This window comes from Eulemur rufifrons, chromosome 6 (genome assembly GCF_041146395.1).
Source record: "Eulemur rufifrons isolate Redbay chromosome 6, OSU_ERuf_1, whole genome shotgun sequence".
Classification (NCBI taxonomy): domain Eukaryota; kingdom Metazoa; phylum Chordata; class Mammalia; order Primates; family Lemuridae; genus Eulemur; species Eulemur rufifrons.
Window position 1 is genome coordinate 21,756,025 of NC_090988.1, and position 21,971 is coordinate 21,777,995.

Here is a 21,971-nt window from a genome sequence, read left to right on the forward strand (position 1 = left end):
GAGTCAATGTAATAAGCAAGTACCCTCAGTTTTAACACTTACAAAAAGTCACCTGATGTTAACCAATCAGTTTTCCTTTTTTTTTTTTTTTTTTATTGTTTTGTTTCCTTGTTCCCACCTTACAAAACCCACTTGCCCAGTGGGAGCTCTTATTTTATTTTGTAAAGAATGGAAGTTGCCCCATTCATGAAATCACAAATAAAAGCCTATAACTTAATTTTCTGTAATTTTGACTTTTGACATGTCTATAACAAAAATTGTAGAGAAGCATATCACTAATGTATTTATTACAAATTTATTATGAAACTTATCTAGGGTCTTTTTAGGCTGGTAAAAATAGTGGTGCTTTTTTTTTCTTTTCTTTTCTTTCTTTTTTTTTTTTTATTCTACCAGTCTCAATTTTTTGTGGTCCTACTTTTTCAAACTACTTTTTGGCTACTTCTGTTCTTCAGAACAGTGGCCCAAATACCCCCTAAAAGTCTATGGAGTACTCTACATAAGCCCAAATTAAACAGAGTTTCCATATAGGTAAATATTATAGAAAGCAAGTCAAATAAAACAGAAATGGTATCATCAGAGGATCTGTCAAATAAACAAATCTGTACAATGTAAGAGGGCAAAAACACGTAGTTTCCCTAATAGTCAAATTTACCTAAACCAAGTGCTTTTTAGTAAATCCGGTGTGCAATCTTTCAACCCGGTCAACTACCTTCTAACATTTAACAAAAATCATTTAGAAGAATAGTTTTTGTCTCCATGATTACACACATTCTATCAAAATATGTATACACAGATGATGGTGCATTTTCCCCCTTGTAAAATTCAAATCTAATTGGAAATGCTATCTTCCATGCAGAATTTTTAAAAAGATGCTAAAAGCTCGTAGAGTATATTAAACCAGTTCGAAGTAACAGACCACCAAAATAACTAATGTACATTTTGAGGTCTCAGAAACTGTATTGGCTAACATGGCTGTCGCCAGCTAGAACTAGCTAGAACTAGCTAGAACTAGATCAGGAAGAGCTCCCATGAAGGAGATGAGAAGAGAAACATATTCAAAGCTCATGGTATGAGATCTTATTAAAAGAAAGTCTCAATAACATTAAGAGCATTTCTTCTGTTTATTCTCAATGTTTACATTCAACCAATGAATCTGAAAATACAATGAAGCACAAAAGATGCCATTATTATTAAGATAATATATCATTTAAAATCAATTTGAGGAGCAAATTATATCTGCCAGCCATTAACCAAATCACATATTTTCCAAAAAAAAACTTACACATAATTTACTTAATTTTATATTGTGTATCCCTCACCCTACTCTACTCCCCAAACCCACTCTACTCCCAAAACCCAGGCTACTTCGATGCAGACATTTTGGTTCATGTTTAAGTCTTCTCCTAAGATTTCCAATATTGCATATATTGCCAGAATTTCATTCTAACTCTTTTTGGATACATAACAAGGAGAAAATGCTTACAAAATTATAGTGATCTACAAGAACACAGATTGCATCATAGAAAGATGAGTCACTTTTCTCTTCACCCCAACATTCAGGATCCTTACACACTGGGTTTGGACTACACGAAACCTAGTGGCCAAAAGGGACTCTTCTTCCACAAAACACTGCACTAATTCTCCAGCATTCAGCTTTTCCACTTGAATGGAATAAAAACCCTTTTGAGAACAACAATTACAATCCCCCCATTTTTTTTTCTCAGGCACACTATTGGACTTCTTAGTGCATGCACAATGCAAATAAGGCAAGCTTCCTTTCACAGAGTGATTAATATGCAAAGACAGCCTGCTTTTTTAGTAGGATGTGAAGAACCACCAACAAGCCTTTCTAAGCCCAGAGGTTTCTACAATTATTTCCACTGTTTATTTTTAAACAGAAGATTACACAATAACACCAAGCGCTTTAGCTCTGATTTGCCAATATTTTGTAAACAATGACAATTTAGATTTTAAGCCTTTTGTATCATATTTAAATCTATGGTCAACTATTAATTCCAATGTTGTTAATTTTTTTCCCAAATATAGGAAACTCACAAGTGATACTTTTTTTTTTAAGAAACTGCACATTGTTTTTAAACAGCAAATGATTTGTCTGGCATGAACCTTTGGAAAACTGTGATTTTTAAGATTTATTATAAATTCCAAATTAAGACTAAGAAATTACATTTTTCTAAAAGAGCTGTAACACTGGAAATTACATTTTAATAGTAATCCATCTAATTTACATGTATCCTTATAAAACTTGTGACTTTTCTAAATTATTATCAGATATAATATAAGGCTATTTTGACAGAAAATTAAATAAAATTTGTTCAATAAAACAATGCTACAAAGAAAATAGGATCTTTGTAGAATGGATTACATACATATGCACATTTAAGGAACATTACTAACCACATTATTTCCTTGGTAATTTTTTACCAAAGTTTCCAAGAAAATGCAAACCATATCAGATATAATCGTTAGACCTTCCTCAATAAAAATTTCACTTGTCTCATCATTTTGTTTTCGGACTATCTCCACCTACAAAGTCTCATGAAGAGATCCCAATCACACAATTACCTGACATTTCCACATAATGTTTTAAGTAAAAAATCATCAACAACTCAAATGTTCTGTTGTGGGTGTTAATTTTTTAATCAATGCATTAAACATCAAGAAGTAAATTTGATTTTTATGATCATTTTAAACAACTCTGTAGATATAATTTTAAGATATTAGATATGAATGAGACCACTTCAAATTGAATTTCAGTCAAAATATTTTTAAATACGTGTGTAGATCAATTCCCATCATGGCCTAAATGAAGCCCATCTTCTTGCCAACAGTCTCAAATCCCAAGACATGTGACTCTGCCAGCCAATGATATCTGCATACCATCAGGTTTTCTACAGGATAGATATCAGCATCATTTCAAGGACATCAGCAAATCATTCAAGACATTTTTGCTTCCTTGTGAAGTTCTAGTGTCCAACTAGTACAAGTCACAAGAGCCTGGATTCTCCAGACGGCATCAGATATATAACCAACCCCACCAAATTCATCTATAATTCAAATTGTTTTCTTCCTTCATATTTTTAAATTCTAAATTAAGAAATTTGTAACTGAAAAAGGAAAAGTAATAATTTATTTGTTCTAGTCTATAAATAAATATAAAGATAAAAGTCAAGACCAAATTGAACTCATTTTAAATCTCTTATGTTCAGCAAGTTAGAACAGTAAATAATTTTAAACCCACTTACCACAAACAAAAGGTTTACTTTTTCATTTAGAAATGCATACATAAATCGTTAAAATAATTACACATATTTACAATGTATGCTTTGTTAAAGTATCTCCAGCCATATATTTATTATTATGATTAAATAAAATAATTTAACTGTCTGAGGTTTGTTTGTGACAGCTATTCTTTTAATATTACACATGGCAGCAAAAGTATAGTTCGGTAATATATTGATTTACCTCCCAGTGACTTCAAAAGGATCTACTGTGAGTATCTCTAGAACACCAAATAATAAATGATTATTCAGGTTTCTTATTTAGATAAAACACTACTCTTAAATATCTAAGTCAATTACCGTTTGAAGTGTTTATCTTCTAAAATATAATGGCTATATCCAACTTGGCAATAAAGAAAGACAAACAATAAAAATATTCTTTTTATGAGAAGGAAGGCAGGGAATTGAACTGCCTTCAGGACCAGTTAGATTAATTGAGTCTGACTGGTAATTTAAATTCTGATTCCAAAACCAATTTAGCTCAAAATGACCTCAAATTATAATCTAGGGCAGTTAATGGACTCCCTTTCAATCTCTTATCTTCAAAGAAAATCACATAATGTCCCTTTTTTTCTTCATTATGACAGATGGTTTTCTTTGATGAAAATTTTAAATTTTAAACATGTGATGAGTAACTTTAAGTTACATACACAAGAGGGGGAAAATCTGATAAAGGAATAAATAACTCTTAGTTATTTTCTGACATTTCAAAGTTGTCTCTGGTGTCATTCCACAGGAATAAATATTACAAGTGTAAGCAAAAACAATTTAGGAGACGGTCTTGAATTTGTCACAAAGCTACCGAATGTGTTCATATTCTACTTTCAACTCCTACTCCAACTGCACAGAACACACGAGTTATTCCATAAATACTGGATTAAGTGACTGTTTCTAGTAAAGTTTCTACTACCCAACCAGTCTGGGACATGGCCATTTGCAAATGTGTTCATGAACCTGCTCTTGTCTGTTTTGCAGCATCACTGCCACGCCCATGTCTTTATATCCAAGAAATGTGGAATCTCTCAGGCCACCCTGGACTCCCTTGAGAAATCTTAAGTTTAGAAAAGTTCCCTCAAAAATCTGTGACTGGCCTCAACTCTTTGAACTGCCAATCCCTTGAAGTTGCCTTAACATTTCTCTTTTTAGGTCTTTGCCTTTGATGCGCCCCTAGAGCATTTACGTTTTCCTTTAAGAACTCTGCAAGCTTCTTTCCATCTCAAGAATTCTATACTAAAACGTGCGAGATAAAAGATTTTTCAAAAGTCTGCTTTGGACGGTAGCAATAAGAACCCTGAAAGAGATGGGTTATCAGTGGGTTCTGAGTCTGCTCCAAAATGAAAGCTAATGTGTCCCCTCATTCCACTCACTTCCCACGGGCGCGCGTGCGCACACCCGACTGTAAGCTACAAGAGGGCAGCAGCCCTTACCTCTTCTGCCGTCCCCTCTCGCTGCAGCAGAAGACTGGATTTTTATCAATGGAGAGGCTGACCCAGATGGACTTTGCTCTTGGGTGCACTAGACTTTGCTGAGGGCAGAAGCGCCCTACTGAAAATAGAGGGATTAAATGAAATATTGAGTACTGAAGAAAAATACCCACGATCCATTTCTCCCACTCAGCTGGGAGAAGAACAGGAAGCAGACTTCCACCGTGCGAGCGGCAAAATGCTGAGTTCTCTTAAATCGGCCAGCCAAGAGGAAATGGAAGAACTAATGAGTGGCTGCGGAGGACCCTCACTCAAAAGACCAGGTCCCTGCACAGTCCTCCGTGCGCGTGACGCCCACCCGCGCGGAGCCCCGCGGCTTTTCAGGGCCTCCCTCCTTCCAACAGACATCCAAGGATCGTTAGAGTCAGGAGTGAAAGGAAACAACGGGAAACACGAAAGGAGATACGGAGGCAAACAGAATAAAGAGGAATTCAGAGGAAAAAGAGACAACCCAGGAAGCAAGCGGAACTCTCTGAAATCCTCAGCAATATGAAAGATACTGTGTCACGAAATAAGACGACGTTACGCTCTCTCTCAGAGGCTTCTTTCCCTTACTTTTCCATTCTTCATGTTCCAACGAATTAAGGTTGCCAGATAAATGACTTTCAGATTGATGAAGTGTCACCAATATGATCTTTAGCGGCAACCATTATTTAAATATACTAAATGTTATGGCTCCACTATTGTGGGAAATTGACAGGTTTGATATTAACCCTATGCAAACAGAAAGGAGGTCTTTATAAATAAATTTGATATTGAAAGTGCTACTTTTCTCAAAATCAAGATTTACTAGACTTTGCTTTCCACAGGAGGTAAAACAGCTATGCAATCAGCCATAGTATTTCTAACTCAGTTGCAACTCACAGCAATCCTGAACTCTTGGAAAATGAAAAATAAATGGAAAAAATGTGATTCTCATTATAATCAATACTTAAATCCAACACTAATTGTGTATTTCTTCACTGTGAACTTTAGCAGAAAGAAAGGAAATGGGAGAAAATTACAGAGCTCACTATGTGCCAAACAGTTGTATAAACTACCTCATTTCATCCTCACAATAACCCTATTAAGTGGGTATTATTCCTAATTTACAGATAAATAAACTGACCGTTGGAGAGATTAAATAATTGGTTCAAGGTCATGGAGACAGAAAAGCCACAGTACAAACCACAGTTTTGATACCAAAGGCCCTTGGGGAAACTCCTACAGTATGCACTGCCTCTAGAACACCAAAAGGAGATATTAAATTAAGAAAGGAAGATAATTAGTAATTATTAGCCCAAATCAAAGAGCTTGCATTAGATTTACATAATAACAGGTCTTTAAGGCTGCCATGTTGTACCCTAAATCTAATCCTCATATAGCAACTACAGCCTAACTGGTGATTGGCAGCATCTCAATTAAACAGAATGGACACTCAAATGAAATATGAATAAAAGGACATTAGAAAAGTGGTCAATTACAACCTTTCCCGTGCCCTTGCTGATCAAATCAATACATCCAATTTGTGACAAGAAGCATCTTCAAAAGATTTTGCTACCTACAGGGAGATTTTTAAAAGGTATAAAAAGAAAGATGTGAATATCATGGGCAATGATGTAAGAAGATAAAATTGTAAATAAAAATAATCAACTCACATGATAAATAGAATCACTAGGGGAAAACCCCTTACTTTATTCATTTCCTTCACATGGCTTTGTCCCATCGTCCTTTGCAAAGGCTGCTCATCTCTCTGGTTCTTTCCCCAAGGTGCTCAGCTCATCAGGCCCAGGTAGCCCATAGGATGAAGCCTTCGACCAACCTAATAGCCCTTCTTTCCTTCTTTTTTGTTAAGTGTCCAGGATATCAGCTCTTCCTCAGTCTTTGACTCTAAGTAAAGAACTTGAATTTCACTATTCAAATGAAATCCCCTCTGAGGTCCTTCTGAGTTTCTAACTTCCTTCTCATCTTCCTTATATTCTTAACCACATTAAGTACTGCTGCTCTCGTTTTCACTGCACTATTTGTTTTACAACTGAATATAAAGCAATATATGTTCATTATAGGAAACTCAGACAACATAAAAAGTAATTTACCTTCAACCAGTCTTGATGATGGAGTAAGTGAAAGAGGTGTATTTTTTTGGTCTTCTTTTTAAAAAAAAAAAATTTTTTTTTTTTTAGAGACTAGATCTCACTCTGTCACCCAGGCTGGAGTGCAGTGGCACGATCATAACTCACTGCAGCCTCAAACTCCTGGGCTCAAGCGATCCTCCTGCCTTAGCCTCTAGGGTAGCAGGGATTACAGGTGCCAGCTAGCACGCCCAGCGGTGTATTTTTAACAAAACTGGGATTATAGCTACAAATACTGATTGTTTCCAATTTATTTCACTTCACATTATTATACTTTTTTAACTTAGGAATTCACATCACTAAGCTCTGCTTCTGTCCATTTGCTCAAAATTACTTTCTGAATTATAGACAAGATACCATTCTACATGCTACATAAATACAACAACATAAATATTTCAAGATATGATAATGACCCCACACAGTACTGAGTGTAATTCACGGTGTTTTTTTCTCCACTGAAAGAATATAAAAATATAGACTATTATGACCTTTGAGTTGTCTTGGTTTCCTTAGCTGGTCTCTCTCCACTCCCTCCCAAACAGGCAACATGCACACCCACTTCCACCCTTCCTCTCAGCAGAGCCCAATCCTTCTTTCAAAGCTTCCTTCAATTCTCTCTTACAGTGTGAGGGGTTCTCCAACCACCCCTGGTTCCCAGGCAATCTTTGCCTTGCCGCTAAAATTTTAGGCACCACACATTTTGGCTGTAGATACCACCTAGTATTCCCAGTTATCTTTTCATTCCCAAATAGACAGTAAGCTCTCGGAGGTCAAGGTATTATATTAATATTTAGGAAGCAAGGGTGTGTGTCTGTAGTCTCAGCTACCCTGGAGGCTGAGGTGGGAGCCTGGGAGTTTAAGCCCAGCTTAGGCAACATTGGGAGATGCTGTTTCAAAAAAGGGTATCATACTTAGAGTTTTGTTTTGTTTTTTTCACACCCTACAGCTAACAGGCTACTTAGATGCTCAGTAAGTACTATTGCTGTCAATTCTTCCCCTCCCTCACAACCCATTAAGTCCTTCTAATGTACTCCCTCTCCACTAGACTGCTTCACCCTCTCTCCAGTCCTGCATTCTTCCTTCTATGACAGTAGCTTTCAAACTCTTTTGAACGGAGCCATGATGTTTTCCATCACAACTGGGTTACATATTACACACATACACACACACACACACACACACACACTCTCACACTGAAACAAAAGTTCCTCAAAGTAGTACTTACCCTTATGATATAAAACACACTCTCTTTTCTATTCCATTTCATTCCTCCCTCCTTTTACTTTTCTTCCTTCTTTCCTTTTTAATGTGTATAGAGACCAACTAAATAGATTTCACCACCCACAGTTTGCAAAATACTGACCCACAGATTAAGGTAGTGGGATGCCCAAACTTTTTCTGAAACCTAAGGTGTCTCTTAATTTCCCCATCATATTGACAGTACCATGTTTTTTTTTCATTGCCTCAGGTTTGTGACTTTTAAAAATCTTTCTCTCTCTCAGTCATCTACCATTTGGGATCTACCATCTAAGAGCGTTCGTTGCTGGTTGATTTGTCATTTCTAACAACTCAGCTATGCCCTTTTTATCCGTATAGAAAGTCATTACAAGTATATCTTTCCAAAATTATCTGCTTTATAAAATATATCACAGTTGGGTTTCTTTAATCTAATAAGCCCCTCTGGCAGTACATAAAATTTAAATTGTATAAAATTTTTCAGCTACATGTCTACTAATAAAAAGTTATGATTGTGAACTATTTTCATTTGCAACCCATTTCACATACATGATCTTATTTTGTTCGTATATTTAAATGAGGAAATTACAGTTAAAAGAGGTTAAGTAACTTACATACATTCACTTGGCTAGTTAGTAGCAGAGTCAATACTTGAACCCAGACCTTGGAATCTAAGCCCAACAGTAACCTTTCTCTACATATGAACCTTCCTATTAATTAAGCAATACACTTTCACTGGACTTCCCCGGTCTCAGAGCCAGTTTACCTGGCTCCTCTGCTCCCAGCCTCTGCGTTCTCTGTCATCTGACTGATGTTTCATGCAACAACAAAAATCCTTTCCCTAACCCTTTACTTTGTCCAGCCACTATAGTGTGTGCTATATAAAACCAAAATTCCCTTTAAGTGCTGCAATCATCTCTACCAATTTACTCCTACTTATTTCTCTGCTAATTCACAGCTAGCATCCAACACCGAGCCTGGCACAGCACATGTTCACAGGATAGCTGCTACTGCTGACTATCCTCTGAATCACTTTTTAAAATGATGTTTCTAACATCTCCAGCAACACCCCTCTCCTCTGTCTAGCATTTAAGACTTTGATATGACCTGCCCCCAGATCCAGCCTTTAACTGCTTGCTCTTCAATAGCAATTCCTTGGCCAGACCCATCTCCCCTTGCAGGGGAGCAGGCCCTCCCCTCCCTATTTATCCTTAGGTCCGTGGAGGCCACATCAAGTACTAGTTTTTCCACACTTTTTTTCAGACACTAAAATCAACCAAGATGATTTCTACCTTTCTAAGCAATTTGCACAGTTATTGCCTGCCTCCTTCCCTTGGGCACTTATTCCTGCAGTATGTTTAGTATGTTCCATGATTTCTTAATGGTTTGAACTAAGTGTCTTCTCCTCAACAACCTACAAGCTTCTGCAGGGCCAATACAGCACAGTCTTCTTTCATTTATTTTGTGCCCCCCCCACCAGCCTCTAGCCCAGAACTTCGCCCATCATATTTATAGTACCAGACTTCTTTTTAATAAACATTTCAAATAAAATCTCCATTCAAGATAAACTTTTTAAAAGCACATATTGAGTAACTACTTTACATATGTGATTTTATTTAAGCCACTGAAACCCTTAAGGGAGGTGTCATTAACCCCATTTTACAGAAGAGGAAACAGGCTCAGAAGGGCCACAACTTGCAGAAGGTCAGTTCATTGGTCGGACCTCACAGCTCCCAATATTGCTGCTCACTGCGGTCAGACTCTGTCAGTCCAGAAGCCGCAGGAACGCACATTTGCTTGGCATGTATTCCAATGCTATATATATTCAAATTATCCTTGCTTTAGGAAAGGATGAAATGCAGCCAACTGGTGTAAGTTATGGTCCCAGCTCCACCTGCGTAAGTCACTTAACCTTTCTCAGTCTCAGTTTTCATTTCAAAACCGAACACAATCTGGCCTTACAGAACATTTTTTCCTCCTAATCTCTGACTACTCCTTCTCAAACACCCCCACACTGCCCCTCAAACAGAACTGTATTTGTGTCTCAACCACTGTTCCAGGTGTTTGCTCTGCCTGAATCACCCCTTGTCCTGTTCCACCTAGTGAAGGCAAACTCATCCCCCAAGCCCAGCTCAAGGGAGTATCAAGTAGAATTAATTCCTTCCTTCCTTGTGGTCCAATAGCATTAAATTCATGCCTCTATTTGTAAGTATTGTATGTCTCGCTTCCCCCTAGGTGGTAAACTCTCGAGGCAGAGGCGTTTCTTCCTGGACTTTATAATCTGAAACGGGGCACAATTCTTGTAGCTATTTGACCTTCTCGAGACTTTAGGAAGGTTTGTTGAATTAAGGAATTCAGGAATGTTTGTTGTAATTCAACATTTGTTGAATTAAGCAATCAATCATGCCCTAAAATGAGAATACCATCTGTTCTTCCCATGTCACAGAGTTGTTTAAATGTTACATCCTCACCTCCTCAACCACCAAATCCCCCCCGACAGTCTCTCATACTCTGTTTTTTCCTTAGCTTTTTATCTGTATATGTCATTATAAATATGTGAATATGTTTTACTTTTTTAATGTCTGTCTTCCTCTGCAGCATTAGGCTGGAAGCTCCATGAAAACAGGAAGGATAACATTTCATTCACCCCTGTATTCCCAGCACCCTGCACAGAGAAAGTCCTTGATAAATATTTACTGAATAAATGATGTGAAGATTAAATGATATAATGCATATGGAAGTGTTTGGTAACCAGAGAGTGATGATTAAGATATAATTATTGGTATTATGTATCCAGTTTATCTCCTTTTGGATAGCTAAAACAAAATCTTTAGTCTCTTCTCCAATATCGTATGCATTTAGTTGGCAAAACTACTTCCTGCCCTGCCAATCGGGCACTTATGTCTGACTCATTTGAATAATAGCAATTGCTTTATTTTATTCGAGTTAGTAATTTACAAAAATATCATCAGTGAGAAATATCAAATCAGTGCGGATCTCACTTAATGTTTTCTGTAAAATAAAGGTGAAAAAAACTTCTTTTCAAAAATAACTTTGATTTCAGTAAGATTCTCATCTTCAAAGTAGTACACAAGCCACCATCATGAGGTGCATGTTTAACAAACTGGAACAATTAGCTCATATTCTCAAACGAGTGGGTTCAAGCAGACGAAAGCATAGTTGCTAAAGCAGGGCTGGACTTTTTTACGGTTCCTCAATGCATGGGATTCTTCCAAGGTTCTGCGGAATAGCAACCTGGCAATGTGTTCTCATGGTCATGTGTTTCCTACATCTTACAAAAGCCAGAAAGTTTTGTATTTTCTTCAAAGGGGTCTTTCAAAATTGTATATCTTTCAGGCTCCATGATAACTAGATCCACCCTTGAGCTAATGGCTTTCAACCTTATAATCAGACCACTTTTCTCTCTAAAGTATTCACAACCAACATGGCAGTGCAGGCATATTTAGCAATCAATTTTTTAAGTCTAATTGTCATCATTGAAGAAGTCATGTTCTCATCCTTTTTTAAACCCTTCTAAAAAGAGAGTACCATGTATGAATAATTATTTTTTCTAAATCATCCTTCCTTATTAATAAACACAGATTACATGCACTGAAGTCCTATGATCTCTAAAATATTCACAAGTCTAACACGTAAGCATTGCTAACATTGCTGTTTCACAGAAGAGGAATTGAAACGTGGAGAAGTAACTTGTCCAGGATCAGGCAGCTAGTAAAAGATATGGCTGGGGTTTCACCCTAGGGTTGTCTATCTCTTAATCTCCATGCTTTACTACTCCCAGGGTTCCTTGACAGCAGAAATTATGTCATCTCACTCCTTTGTAATTCCCCACAGAGCTGAGGATAAAAAGCTGGCACTCAATAAACATATTTGATCAACTATTTAAAAGAATACCTAACGTAACACAATCTCAGTGTGACATTATTACGAATATTCCTAAATGATGAGGTAATCGGATACCAAAGGAAGAGATTAATATACAACACAAGGCATTTTACACATTATCTCAGGAATGACACAAAATAGAAAGCAAAAGCTCCCATGCTGCCAGTGTTTGCAGCTACAAATCAAAAAGTACTCAGTGAGAGTATATAGTGGAATGTAGGTACGTAGAAGCCTTTTAAATCATATCAGCCATGTAATCTTAAAATTCAAGAAAGCATTACATATATTTGAGAGAAAAAGAATGCATGACAGGTTTATTAAAATCTGTTTTCCAAAAACATATATAACACAAGATAGACCAAATGGCTTATTCTTTTTATTGCAATCCTTTATGTTTCCACTTTCATAGAAGCCAAATTAATATCGCAGGAAGGGAAAAGTGTATCAACCTAACTGAAAAGCAGTTAACTCATTGGCTGCGCGTAACCATGGCCTAAGAGCATTTTAAGTGTAATGTATTGAAATTGCCTGAAAGGCCGCCATTTGGCACCCAGACCAACATCAAAAAGCAGTGCTACTAATGAGCATCTGCAGCTAAGAGACAGTATTTCAACAACATGAAATGAAAGGGCATAATGGCACCACTGCCAACGCCAAATAATTTACATCCCTTTACATCAGCAAATGGTTTTAAGGTTTGGCAGCAAGAGTTAATAACAAAAAGGGCTAGAGGTGACATGACTATGACCTTCAGACTGACTTCTGTATTCTATTGCCCTACAGTAGTCAGCGTATCTACCCGTTTTATTGCAAATGGTTTCACTACAATGTTTTTTAATATTAAAACGCTGAAGCCCATAGAAATCTAATCATTAGGATTCAGAGAGGTCCTTGGGCATTTCCCCCTTCCTAAGAGGCCATCTCTTACAATGCTGCTCAGAGATTCATTGAGTATATTAAGAAACATATAAAATCCTTTTTCTGAATTTTACTCTGAATTCTTTCTTTTTAACCAAAGGAATCTTAACCTTGTCTTTTTTGTTCAAAGCTCAAATGACCATTATTTTATATGGCCAAATGACTGTTTCCAATTTAATTTGCAACCCACTTTTAAGATTATTAAAATGCTCTTTGTAATTTGCTGCCATTTCTTTTAAAGTTCCAGACATTTCTGGCCTATACATTTGTTTAGATTGATAAACTGAAGAATGATCCATTATGGAATTTACGTTAAAATATGTATCTTGATGCCATAAAACATTTGTGTGCTCTAAAACTCAATACCTAAATATTACAGGAGAGCCTTTTAAGAATGTCTTTGTCTCCTCCCAGGCAACAGACTGTTCCCGCAGACTGACGGGGGCAGGTGCGGTCCTTTCTTTCCCCTGCCTGCCAATTGGTTCTGCTCTCCATCACCACAAACCCAAGCTCATCAGGGAAAGTTCAAACCGTTCTTTAGCAACAGGTAGTCAATCACTTATTTTACACTAAGTCTGAAAGGACTGTCTGTAAAATGTCTTTGGAGGCCTGCCAGTAGTATTGAAGCCACTTTCAGTCTGGAGAGCAGCCACAGTTCTTCAACACTGAAGACGCAAATATGGGGAATTCATCAGACTAATACTAAATAGAAGCTTCTTCACCTTGAAAAATTAAGTGGTTGCATCAGAAATTCCGAAGTCCATATTTCAGGCAGTGTAAAGTTTACAAAACGCTGTCTATAATTTGAGAAACTGAGTTCTATAGCGAACAAAAACATCTGTCATGTCTGAAGATTAGCTTTTGAATGACAAAACGGTGCTATTTATTTTAAGAGGCAATTAAGACATTGTTCCCTGTGACAGAAAAATACAGATGTAAGTTACTTACATCAAATTACGTATTACCTATCTGAGGAATTCAATTAATGATGAATGTACGAAGCACTATGCAAAAACTTTGTGAATTTGGGGTTTTATGTGACTAATTTCTCCCTCTTATTCCTACCTTGAATAAACACCCACATCTCTTACAAATAACACACCCACACCATATTTTTTTAGTTTTTGTGGGATTTTTGGGGGGCAATTACTACCTTAATTCTTGAACTATTAAGCACAAGAAACCACTCACCAGTTAAATTAACAAATTCTTAGTTTAACCAAATTAGCATAGGAAGACTTAGTGGAACCTCCTTTGCTGAACACAGATGTGTCCTGCTACTTTCTGTTATTCCAATATTATTTTAAAAACAGAGAAAAGATCTTGGGTAAAAGTATCTGGAAAAAAGTCATCAAGATCAATAATTTGGGATAAGAAAGAGGGAGCTTCATGAAGAATTAACTCTAAAAAATAATGCAAGACTAATGAAAATTTAGCCAGGTTGGTAGTAGATCTTTAGGACCTCTGTAGTGAGAATAGCTACTCAAAAACTTAAATAAATGACAGGCCACACTTGCACAATGTCTGGATTATATTCTCTTTTTGTTTTTAACTCTCCAATTTTAAATAAATTCTCAGTTTTAATATTTTAAATTATGCTAATATTTATTAAAAGAAAATAATCTTTTGAGGGTTTGGACAGAGTTATCACAGGTTTCCACGTTCTTAAATATGGCTGTATTACATTTGGTTACATTTTGTTCAGAAAGACACAAATCCAATCTTAAAATGAAAATCGACAAAGAAATATATGTAGTTCGCCATAATTGTGCTCACATCAAACTTTGCTGAAACGCATCTTCATTCGTTTAGCTAGGGATATTATATTAACATATGCTTTACTTGTATGTATGTTATGGAAGATTGCAAAGGTGCTCTTTGTTCTTAATCTGGTGTTATCTTGTTAGAAACCTAGTCCTATCCATTCCTTGACTCTTCCGAGTTAAACTGGCAGAAGACTGTAAAATTACGAGGTAAACGTGACTTAACTATTCCAGATCGTTCAAGCAAACAATTTTTGCGTACAACATCCGAAACTGCTTCTAGAATAAGCTCAAATTTACTATGCAATTCCATAATCTTTCATCGTGTTCCTAAAGACCCGAAGACATCAAAACGAGAGAAGGGCAGCCGACCTGATTCATTTCATATATTAATGTTAGAGTGCCTTGTATCTAAATTGTCGTATGTGTAGAGTGGAGCACAGAGCCTGAATTATCATTGCCCCTGGAGATGCTACATTTGAAGCCATATATACACACACACACACACACACTTATTTATGTGTGTTATATTGTTTTTATTTTCTTCCTGACTCTGACTTGAATTCTATTTTTTTAACTATGATAGAAACAATAAAGGAAAATTATTTCTCTTTGGAAAACCATTCAACTTCTTTCTTTTGTTAAGTAACCTTTTATGTGTTTCGTGTTCTGCCTTCTTCCCACCTTCAAGGTATCGGGGCCAGGAAAGAGAACGCTTTCATTCCAGGGAACGCTGGTCAGAATGCCACCCTTGCCTGGGCATCCAGAAACATCTCAATGTGGGATTTCCTGGGCGTGCACTCGCCTGCAACTCCCACAGGCTCCAAACACAGGGTTACACCCACCAGGATGATGGTAAGAACGACCAGGCGATCTTCCCCAAAGATCCAGTGTCCCTTGTCACTCTATCAACCCAGAGGGGAGGTCTCAAAAACACACACACCCCCATGCGGACAAGCACCTCCACGGAGACCCACGGGCACGAAGGAAAAAGGTATGGCCGGGGAGGCCCTGGCCAGGTGGCGGCGGAGACCCAGCGCCTGACGGACGAGGCTTGGTCCCCAGAGCCGCCCTCCGCCAAGGCCCCGCCCCCGCATCGCCCCCCGGCCCGCGGCCGGCCGGTCAGCGCACGCGCGTTGGTGCGCCCTGCCACGGCGCCCTCCCAAGCGACACGCTCTGGCTGCGAGGGTGTGTGCTGGAAGGGGCGGTGGGATGCTCCAAGTCAGCGTGAAAGCGGCAAGAGTGGGCAAGCACGGGCGGGCCGGATCAGGACACCTCCCGGTGACCACCTAGTCTCCATTTTATTTCCTCGGCAACTGCGGGGCAGGCGCGGGACCGGCCGCAGGGCGGGGTTTCTCCCGGCGGGGGTGAGCGAGACCGCTAGGCTGGAACACCGGGAGACGGTCCTGGCATCCCTGGGCCGCCACCCGCGCAGCAATAAAAGCCTCTCACGGCTTCCCGCCCAGCCAGCCTCGCTCTGATTGGTCGCCATGGGAGGGACCCGAGTTGGCTGGAGGTGGCGGCCGAGCGCTGCTCTCGTGCCGCCCGCGGAGGGGGTGCTCTGGGTGCCCCTGGCCCGCCCCGCGAGTTCCCCCACCCAGGCTCGGCCGTCCAGGGCAGGTACACCGGGCACCCGGCATCGGCGACCGCGACACACAGCCTCTCCGCCCGACTCCCTTCGGGCGCTTCCCGGCACACGCCCCTCGCCCAGAATGTCCGCCCAACCCACCCAGCTCTCTGCGGCCCCTGCTTCTTTTCTTCTTCCCCTCCCGTCCGCCAGCGGCAAGCGCAAATCCTTGGGCGGGGGTGGGGGGAGCAGCTGGAGGGGAGGGTGGGCACGCACAGAATAATCTTCCAGGGAGGCCGAGATGGAAATAGCCAAAATGAAATGCACCTCCCTCCCGGCTGCCGAGGTTCTCTGGGCGGCGGCGCAGCCCAGCCACCCGCGGCAGCATCACTACTGTCTTCCACCCGGCTCCCTATTGTTCGCACTTTGCCAGGATGAGGAACCTCGCTCAAAGAAAGGGGCCTGGGGCGAGGTGTTTCGGGCGGCTACCTGCCATTCTTCCCTCGCACCGTGCACACTGGGCTCGCCGTGCGTGCAAAGGCACACGCGCACACACGCGCGCACACACCAGGCAGCCCCGATCACGCCCTCCTCGCCCTCCGCCCCTCCGCACTTCCTCCTGTCAAAACGCGGCGCTCGACCCTCCCATCCCTCCGTGCACCGGGCTGAGGGTAGGCTTCGCAACTCCCCAGCAATTTGGCAAACGAAAAACTAACGTCATATCGACAGGGGTGCAACAACGGCCACACAGCCTTGCGATTCTGCCCATTTTGCAAACCGTTATTCGGCTTGTGGCGGAGGGTGAGGGCGAAAGCAGCAAGCCCCACTTTATTAGACCCGGGGAAATAACGATCGTGGGTGGCTGCCCTGCCCTTATTGTTCACTATTCCGGAGCCGGGGCTGACATGACCCTTCCCCGAGGAATCTGAGCCTGTGCGGCGGCACCACCCGAGCCGCGACATCCTCCGCCCTGCCGCCCGCCCTGGGGGAAGGAGCGCTGCCCATCACCAGCGCGGCCGCAGGGTCCCGGGGAGCTGGCCGGCTCCGCTCCCACCGCCGCGGGCACACAGAGTTGGGAGGGCGGGCGCGCCGGTGGGGCGCCGGGCGCTCGCGGCGCGGGGAGACAGCCCGGGTGCAGCGCAGCCGGGAAGGGCGCGGGGTCCGGCTGGGCAGCAAGGGCGACGCGCTCCTTTCCCAGCTCACCGAAGATGACCAGCCTTAGCATTCCACGTAAAACCACCCAAATTAACAGTGCTCTGCCGGGAGGAGTAGTGGGAAGGGGGTAATTAGCAAATCAGACTGAGAATTAAAAAAATAAAATGTACCTGCAGTTCCCAGGAAAAACAAAGTCCAGATGAGATCCTTAGTTTGCAGCATTGTAATCTGCTGGCCGGGAGGGATGTTCTTGCCGCGGTAAATTCTGTGCCCCCCCCTTGCAGCGAGTGTGGACGGCGGCAGAGCAGCAGACCTAGGGGCAGACAATTGCCAGGCAGAGTATGATTATTTTTGCAGAATTGTTTCCTGCCAGCGGCTGCTGAGCTGCGTTCACGCGCTGATCGGAGAATGAGTGACAGTACCAGCCTCAGCACACTCGCAACTCGGAGATCCTTGCGCTGGCCCGGGTTCGCTTTGATGGAACTGGGGATGGGAGCGGGGGGCGGAGGGGCGGGGGTGAGAACCTCACTGTGTCCTTCCACCACGCCGGCCACAAATAGTGCCGAACATCAAGGAGGTAAGAGAGACAGGGGAGGCAGATGCGGCCGCCTGCAAAACGCGGCCTGGAGCTGCCGGGGGAGCCGGGCTCTCTCACACGCAGACTCCCAGGCAGAGCTAGGGTTTCTTCTTTTCACACTTCTCCCCACGCCTTCGCAGTCGCTCCTGCCATCTAGCAGGAGTTCCTTAATTAGGAGTTTGGATATTTTAATAATTAGTAAATAATAAAAGCAAAATCTTAGATTTGGTTAGCTTTTTAAAGTTGTCGAATCCCTTCATTTAGAGTCTAAGATCCTTGTGACACAAGGATAGCCCAGGACTTAATTTTTTTTTTTAAGTGCAGAAAATTAGAAATTTGGAGAGCGATGGGGGTTGCTGTCGCTGGGTTTTGTTTTTGTTTTGTTGTTTGTTTGTTTTGTCCTGACTATGAAGTCTGCTCTCCCACAGAGAGACAACATACAACCCAAGTCAGCAGATCCCCTGGGAAGGAAGTGGGAAGCCACTTCAGTTAGAAGAAAACGCAGATGTTTAGGAGGAATTTCCAGAAATAACTGAAAGAGAATGTTTTCTCGTTTATAAACGCTGAAACCTGTGGTCTCTGTATTAAAATCGCCAAGCCTTTTATGTAGGTATTATGAGATAGAAGTGATATTAAATAATGTTTTCTTACAAGGGGACACAACCTTAATCCTTAAAAGTACTAATGTAGAATATTACTGAGGTACCAACACAAAGGGCTTTAATGAATCTTACAGTTGTGTTTTTTAAAGAAGGGGGGTGGAGAAGGGATTGGTGATAATAAACATATCTCAGTACCTGAAGGTTTGAGTGTGTAAGGAACAAAGGTGAGGAAGGTGTTCTAGATGTAGGACTAGCCTATTAGCCTAGCACATGGAAACCCTCTAACAGAGGAAGGCTGCCTAAATTCAGAGGCACCAATGCATCAATGTTACCAGGTACTCCCTTTTTCTTTAAAGGTCAGACTCCTCACTGCTGGAGCACTGTTTAAAAACCCATCCTCTGCTGGTGGACCAGCCATCCTCCATTACTGGAGAGACTCCATCTGCTCCTGTATTGGGCTATACCAATACACTGTGATTTGGGGGAACCCCTGAAAAATATTTCTTCCCCCAAGTAAATCTTTCACAACATTTCCTTTGTAATATTTATCTAATACCAAATATAAACAATCCAAAAATACAGAAAACTAGAAAGAAGTAAAAACAATATCAAATCCCACAGATTCCAGAGACACCCGTATATTTTCTGTCTTCTGTACATGCAAATGATTTTTAGAATTGATATATTATAGTAGCAATTTGAATCCTGCTGATTTTGCCTAACATTTCATTATAAGCATTTTCCGGGACCATTAAAAAGGCTTTCTGAATATGTTTATAGCTATGTAATATTTCTTCATGTGGGCGATTCTTCAATGGTTTCCCTGTGGTTGGGTATTTAGATTGTTTCAAGAGTTTGATAATATAAATAATGCTTATTTTGAACACCTTTCGACAAATATTTGTTGAACAACCACTGTTTTTAGCCCTGTCCTGGGTACAGTGGACTATATACATCTTTTTTAATAGTTGCTATATTTAAATATCTAAAATGACCACATTAAGTATTATAAATTTACGTGGATGAATGTGTCAGATCCTTTTCTAAAAAAGAGGTTTGGTAGTAAGGAAAGATGAGAAAACAGGCTGGAGGCGGGGCAGGGAAGTGAAGGTTGGGACACCCAAAATAAAATTTTTCTAATTTTGCCACCAAGAGTGAGAGACACATCCTTCCCTGCAAAACTCCCTCCTTATAGCCCATGTCAGTAGAATTAAAATATTCCTCACTATTTTTCTCCCCAAATGTCCCTATTTTTAGCTTTCCAATGTAGACAAGTGTGGAAATCCTATCTCACTTCAGCATGACTGAATTTCTTTTTTCTCTCTCCAGCCCCTCCCTACCCCGTGTAGTTGTTGATCTCTGTTGTAATGACTCATTCTAGAATTCTGCCCCAGGCATTCCAGTCCACACTCTGAGCATCTCTCCCATGTTCTTTTAACAGGATGCATCACTTGTCTCCAATTCTTTGGCTCTCCACTTGTCAAAGCCTACATCTGTGACCTCTGTGTTGCATTTCAATCCCTCTCGGAACGTCATTTTAAAATGGGACAAAACTCTGGCCCCTCCCCAGAACTCTCTCCCTGGAGAGAATCCCAGGGAAAGAGGTCTGAATGGCTGTCAGGCACATGTCAATGAGCACCTACAGTGTGAACATCCATGGAGCAAAAGCAAAGGATGTGCTTTAGAGAGGGAGCTCTGTTGGTAAGCAGACAGCGGTCTAAGAAGATAGCCGCAGCAAGGAGACCAGCTGGGAGGCCATGAGAGCTCTGGATGATGCGGCAGGTCCGAGTCTAAGGCAGCAGCAGTGGGAAAGGAAGCAAAGAAGAACACAGACTTGAGACACACTCCCAAGATAAGAACAGCAGAACTGCAAAACTTTCCAAAGATTGATGTCTGAGGCACAGGAAGAAATCCAAGTTCCTTTTATTCATTCAACAAAAGTGATGACTCCAAAGCTTCCAGTGTGGGCAATTGAGTAGCTCCTGGGGACATTGACACAGGAGGGGCAGATTCAGACAAGGCGATGAGCAAAGGAACAATGATGGCAGCTCTGGACATACTAAGTCAGAGATGTCCAAGTTGAGACGGGCAGGAGACAGACAGATAAAACCCAGAGAACATCAATGTTGAAGGTATAGGCAGAAGGATTCAACAAAGAAATAGTGAAAAAGCAATCAGAAAGATAGAAAGAGAATTGAAATATGACAGTGTCACAAACCCAAAGGAGAAGAAAGTTTGAAGTGGTCAAAAAAGATAAAGAGTTAAAAGAGCTTCCTGGATTTGACCACTGGAAAGGCCTCAGTGGCCTCCTGGAGAACGGCATTGATGGAGTCGTGGGGAAGGAGGCATCACTCTCCCAGGAAGGAAAGCGAGGGGCGGAGGCAGGAGCAGGGGGTGTGGACTACTCTTTCCAGTGGCGTGATGATGGGAGAGCAGTGCCATGATGACGGGAAGGCAAGCTTCTCAGGGAAGGAGGCTTGAAAGAGGGTCTTCTTTTCTTCTCTTTCAATAAGCATATTTTATCGCTCTCAGGTGATAAAATAAGTTAAATAGATTGTTCACTCCAGCTCCCCACCACCATGACTTCATGCGCTAACTTGACTTAGATTACTTGAAAAATGATTTGGTCTAGAAGGAAGTGCCCCCCCATTTAGGGCTTCTTCCTGTTGCTATTGAGAAGAGGTCGCCTAGGCATGATCCCCAGGTTCTCAGATAACCCACTAACTGTATTTCACTATGGACTCAGGCGAAACGCATTCTGGGAAACACAGAAGAGATGGTGGCCTGGGGCTAGGAGAGACTAGAAAAGAGGCTTGTCCAAAGAGCTGAGCATAACCAGGAAAGTGTTAGGACTGGGAGGTAAAATTGAGCCCACGGAGCTCAACAGTGAAAGTGAGAGTCCTCCAACTTCATTCCTAGCTTCCCATATTCCAGATCTGTTTAACACGAGAAATTACTTCTAAGCTCTACTTTGTGGTGGGGCCAAGGCAACTGACATGCTTCCTCCCCATTCAGGGCTGGCTCAAGCACTGTCTAGTGCCTGAGGACTAGTGGACACTCAGTCAAACCAGAAGAATGGTGCTGGGGACCTCCAAAAGCAGGGGAATGGGACAGAGATAAACAAAGAATCACTGCTTCTTTGCGTAGGTTGTGCACTGTACAACTTCAAGGGGTGCCTTTCAAATCTCACCGGTCATATATTTATATGGTTTTTATAACAATTTTTCTGGCATTGTTGGAAGTAAAGCATCAAGAAAAAGGTGTTGGTTTTCTTTTCTTTCCTTTTTTATCGTTCAGGGAGATTATTAGAAAGTGCTTTCAGGATTAACATCTGTGTGGGATGGGAAGAACAC

General features: G+C 41.0%; 1 protein-coding gene across 15 annotated transcripts in view; it reads right to left on the reverse strand.

Annotated features, from left to right (window-relative positions):
• NCAM1 (neural cell adhesion molecule 1) overlaps window positions 1-17,853 on the reverse strand; it is a 293,055-nt gene extending 275,202 nt beyond the window's left edge. For 14 of the 15 annotated variants that reach the window (XM_069468926.1, XM_069468923.1, XM_069468922.1 and 11 more), the window contains exon 1: window positions 17,610-17,853. In XM_069468926.1, the coding sequence (XP_069325027.1) occupies window positions 17,610-17,661 (52 nt within the window). In that variant the 5' untranslated portion in view covers window positions 17,662-17,853. The remainder of the gene's footprint in view (window positions 1-17,609) is intronic. The other variant, XM_069468925.1, reaches the window with a different exon arrangement.
• Window positions 17,854-21,971: the final 4,118 nt, after the last annotated feature.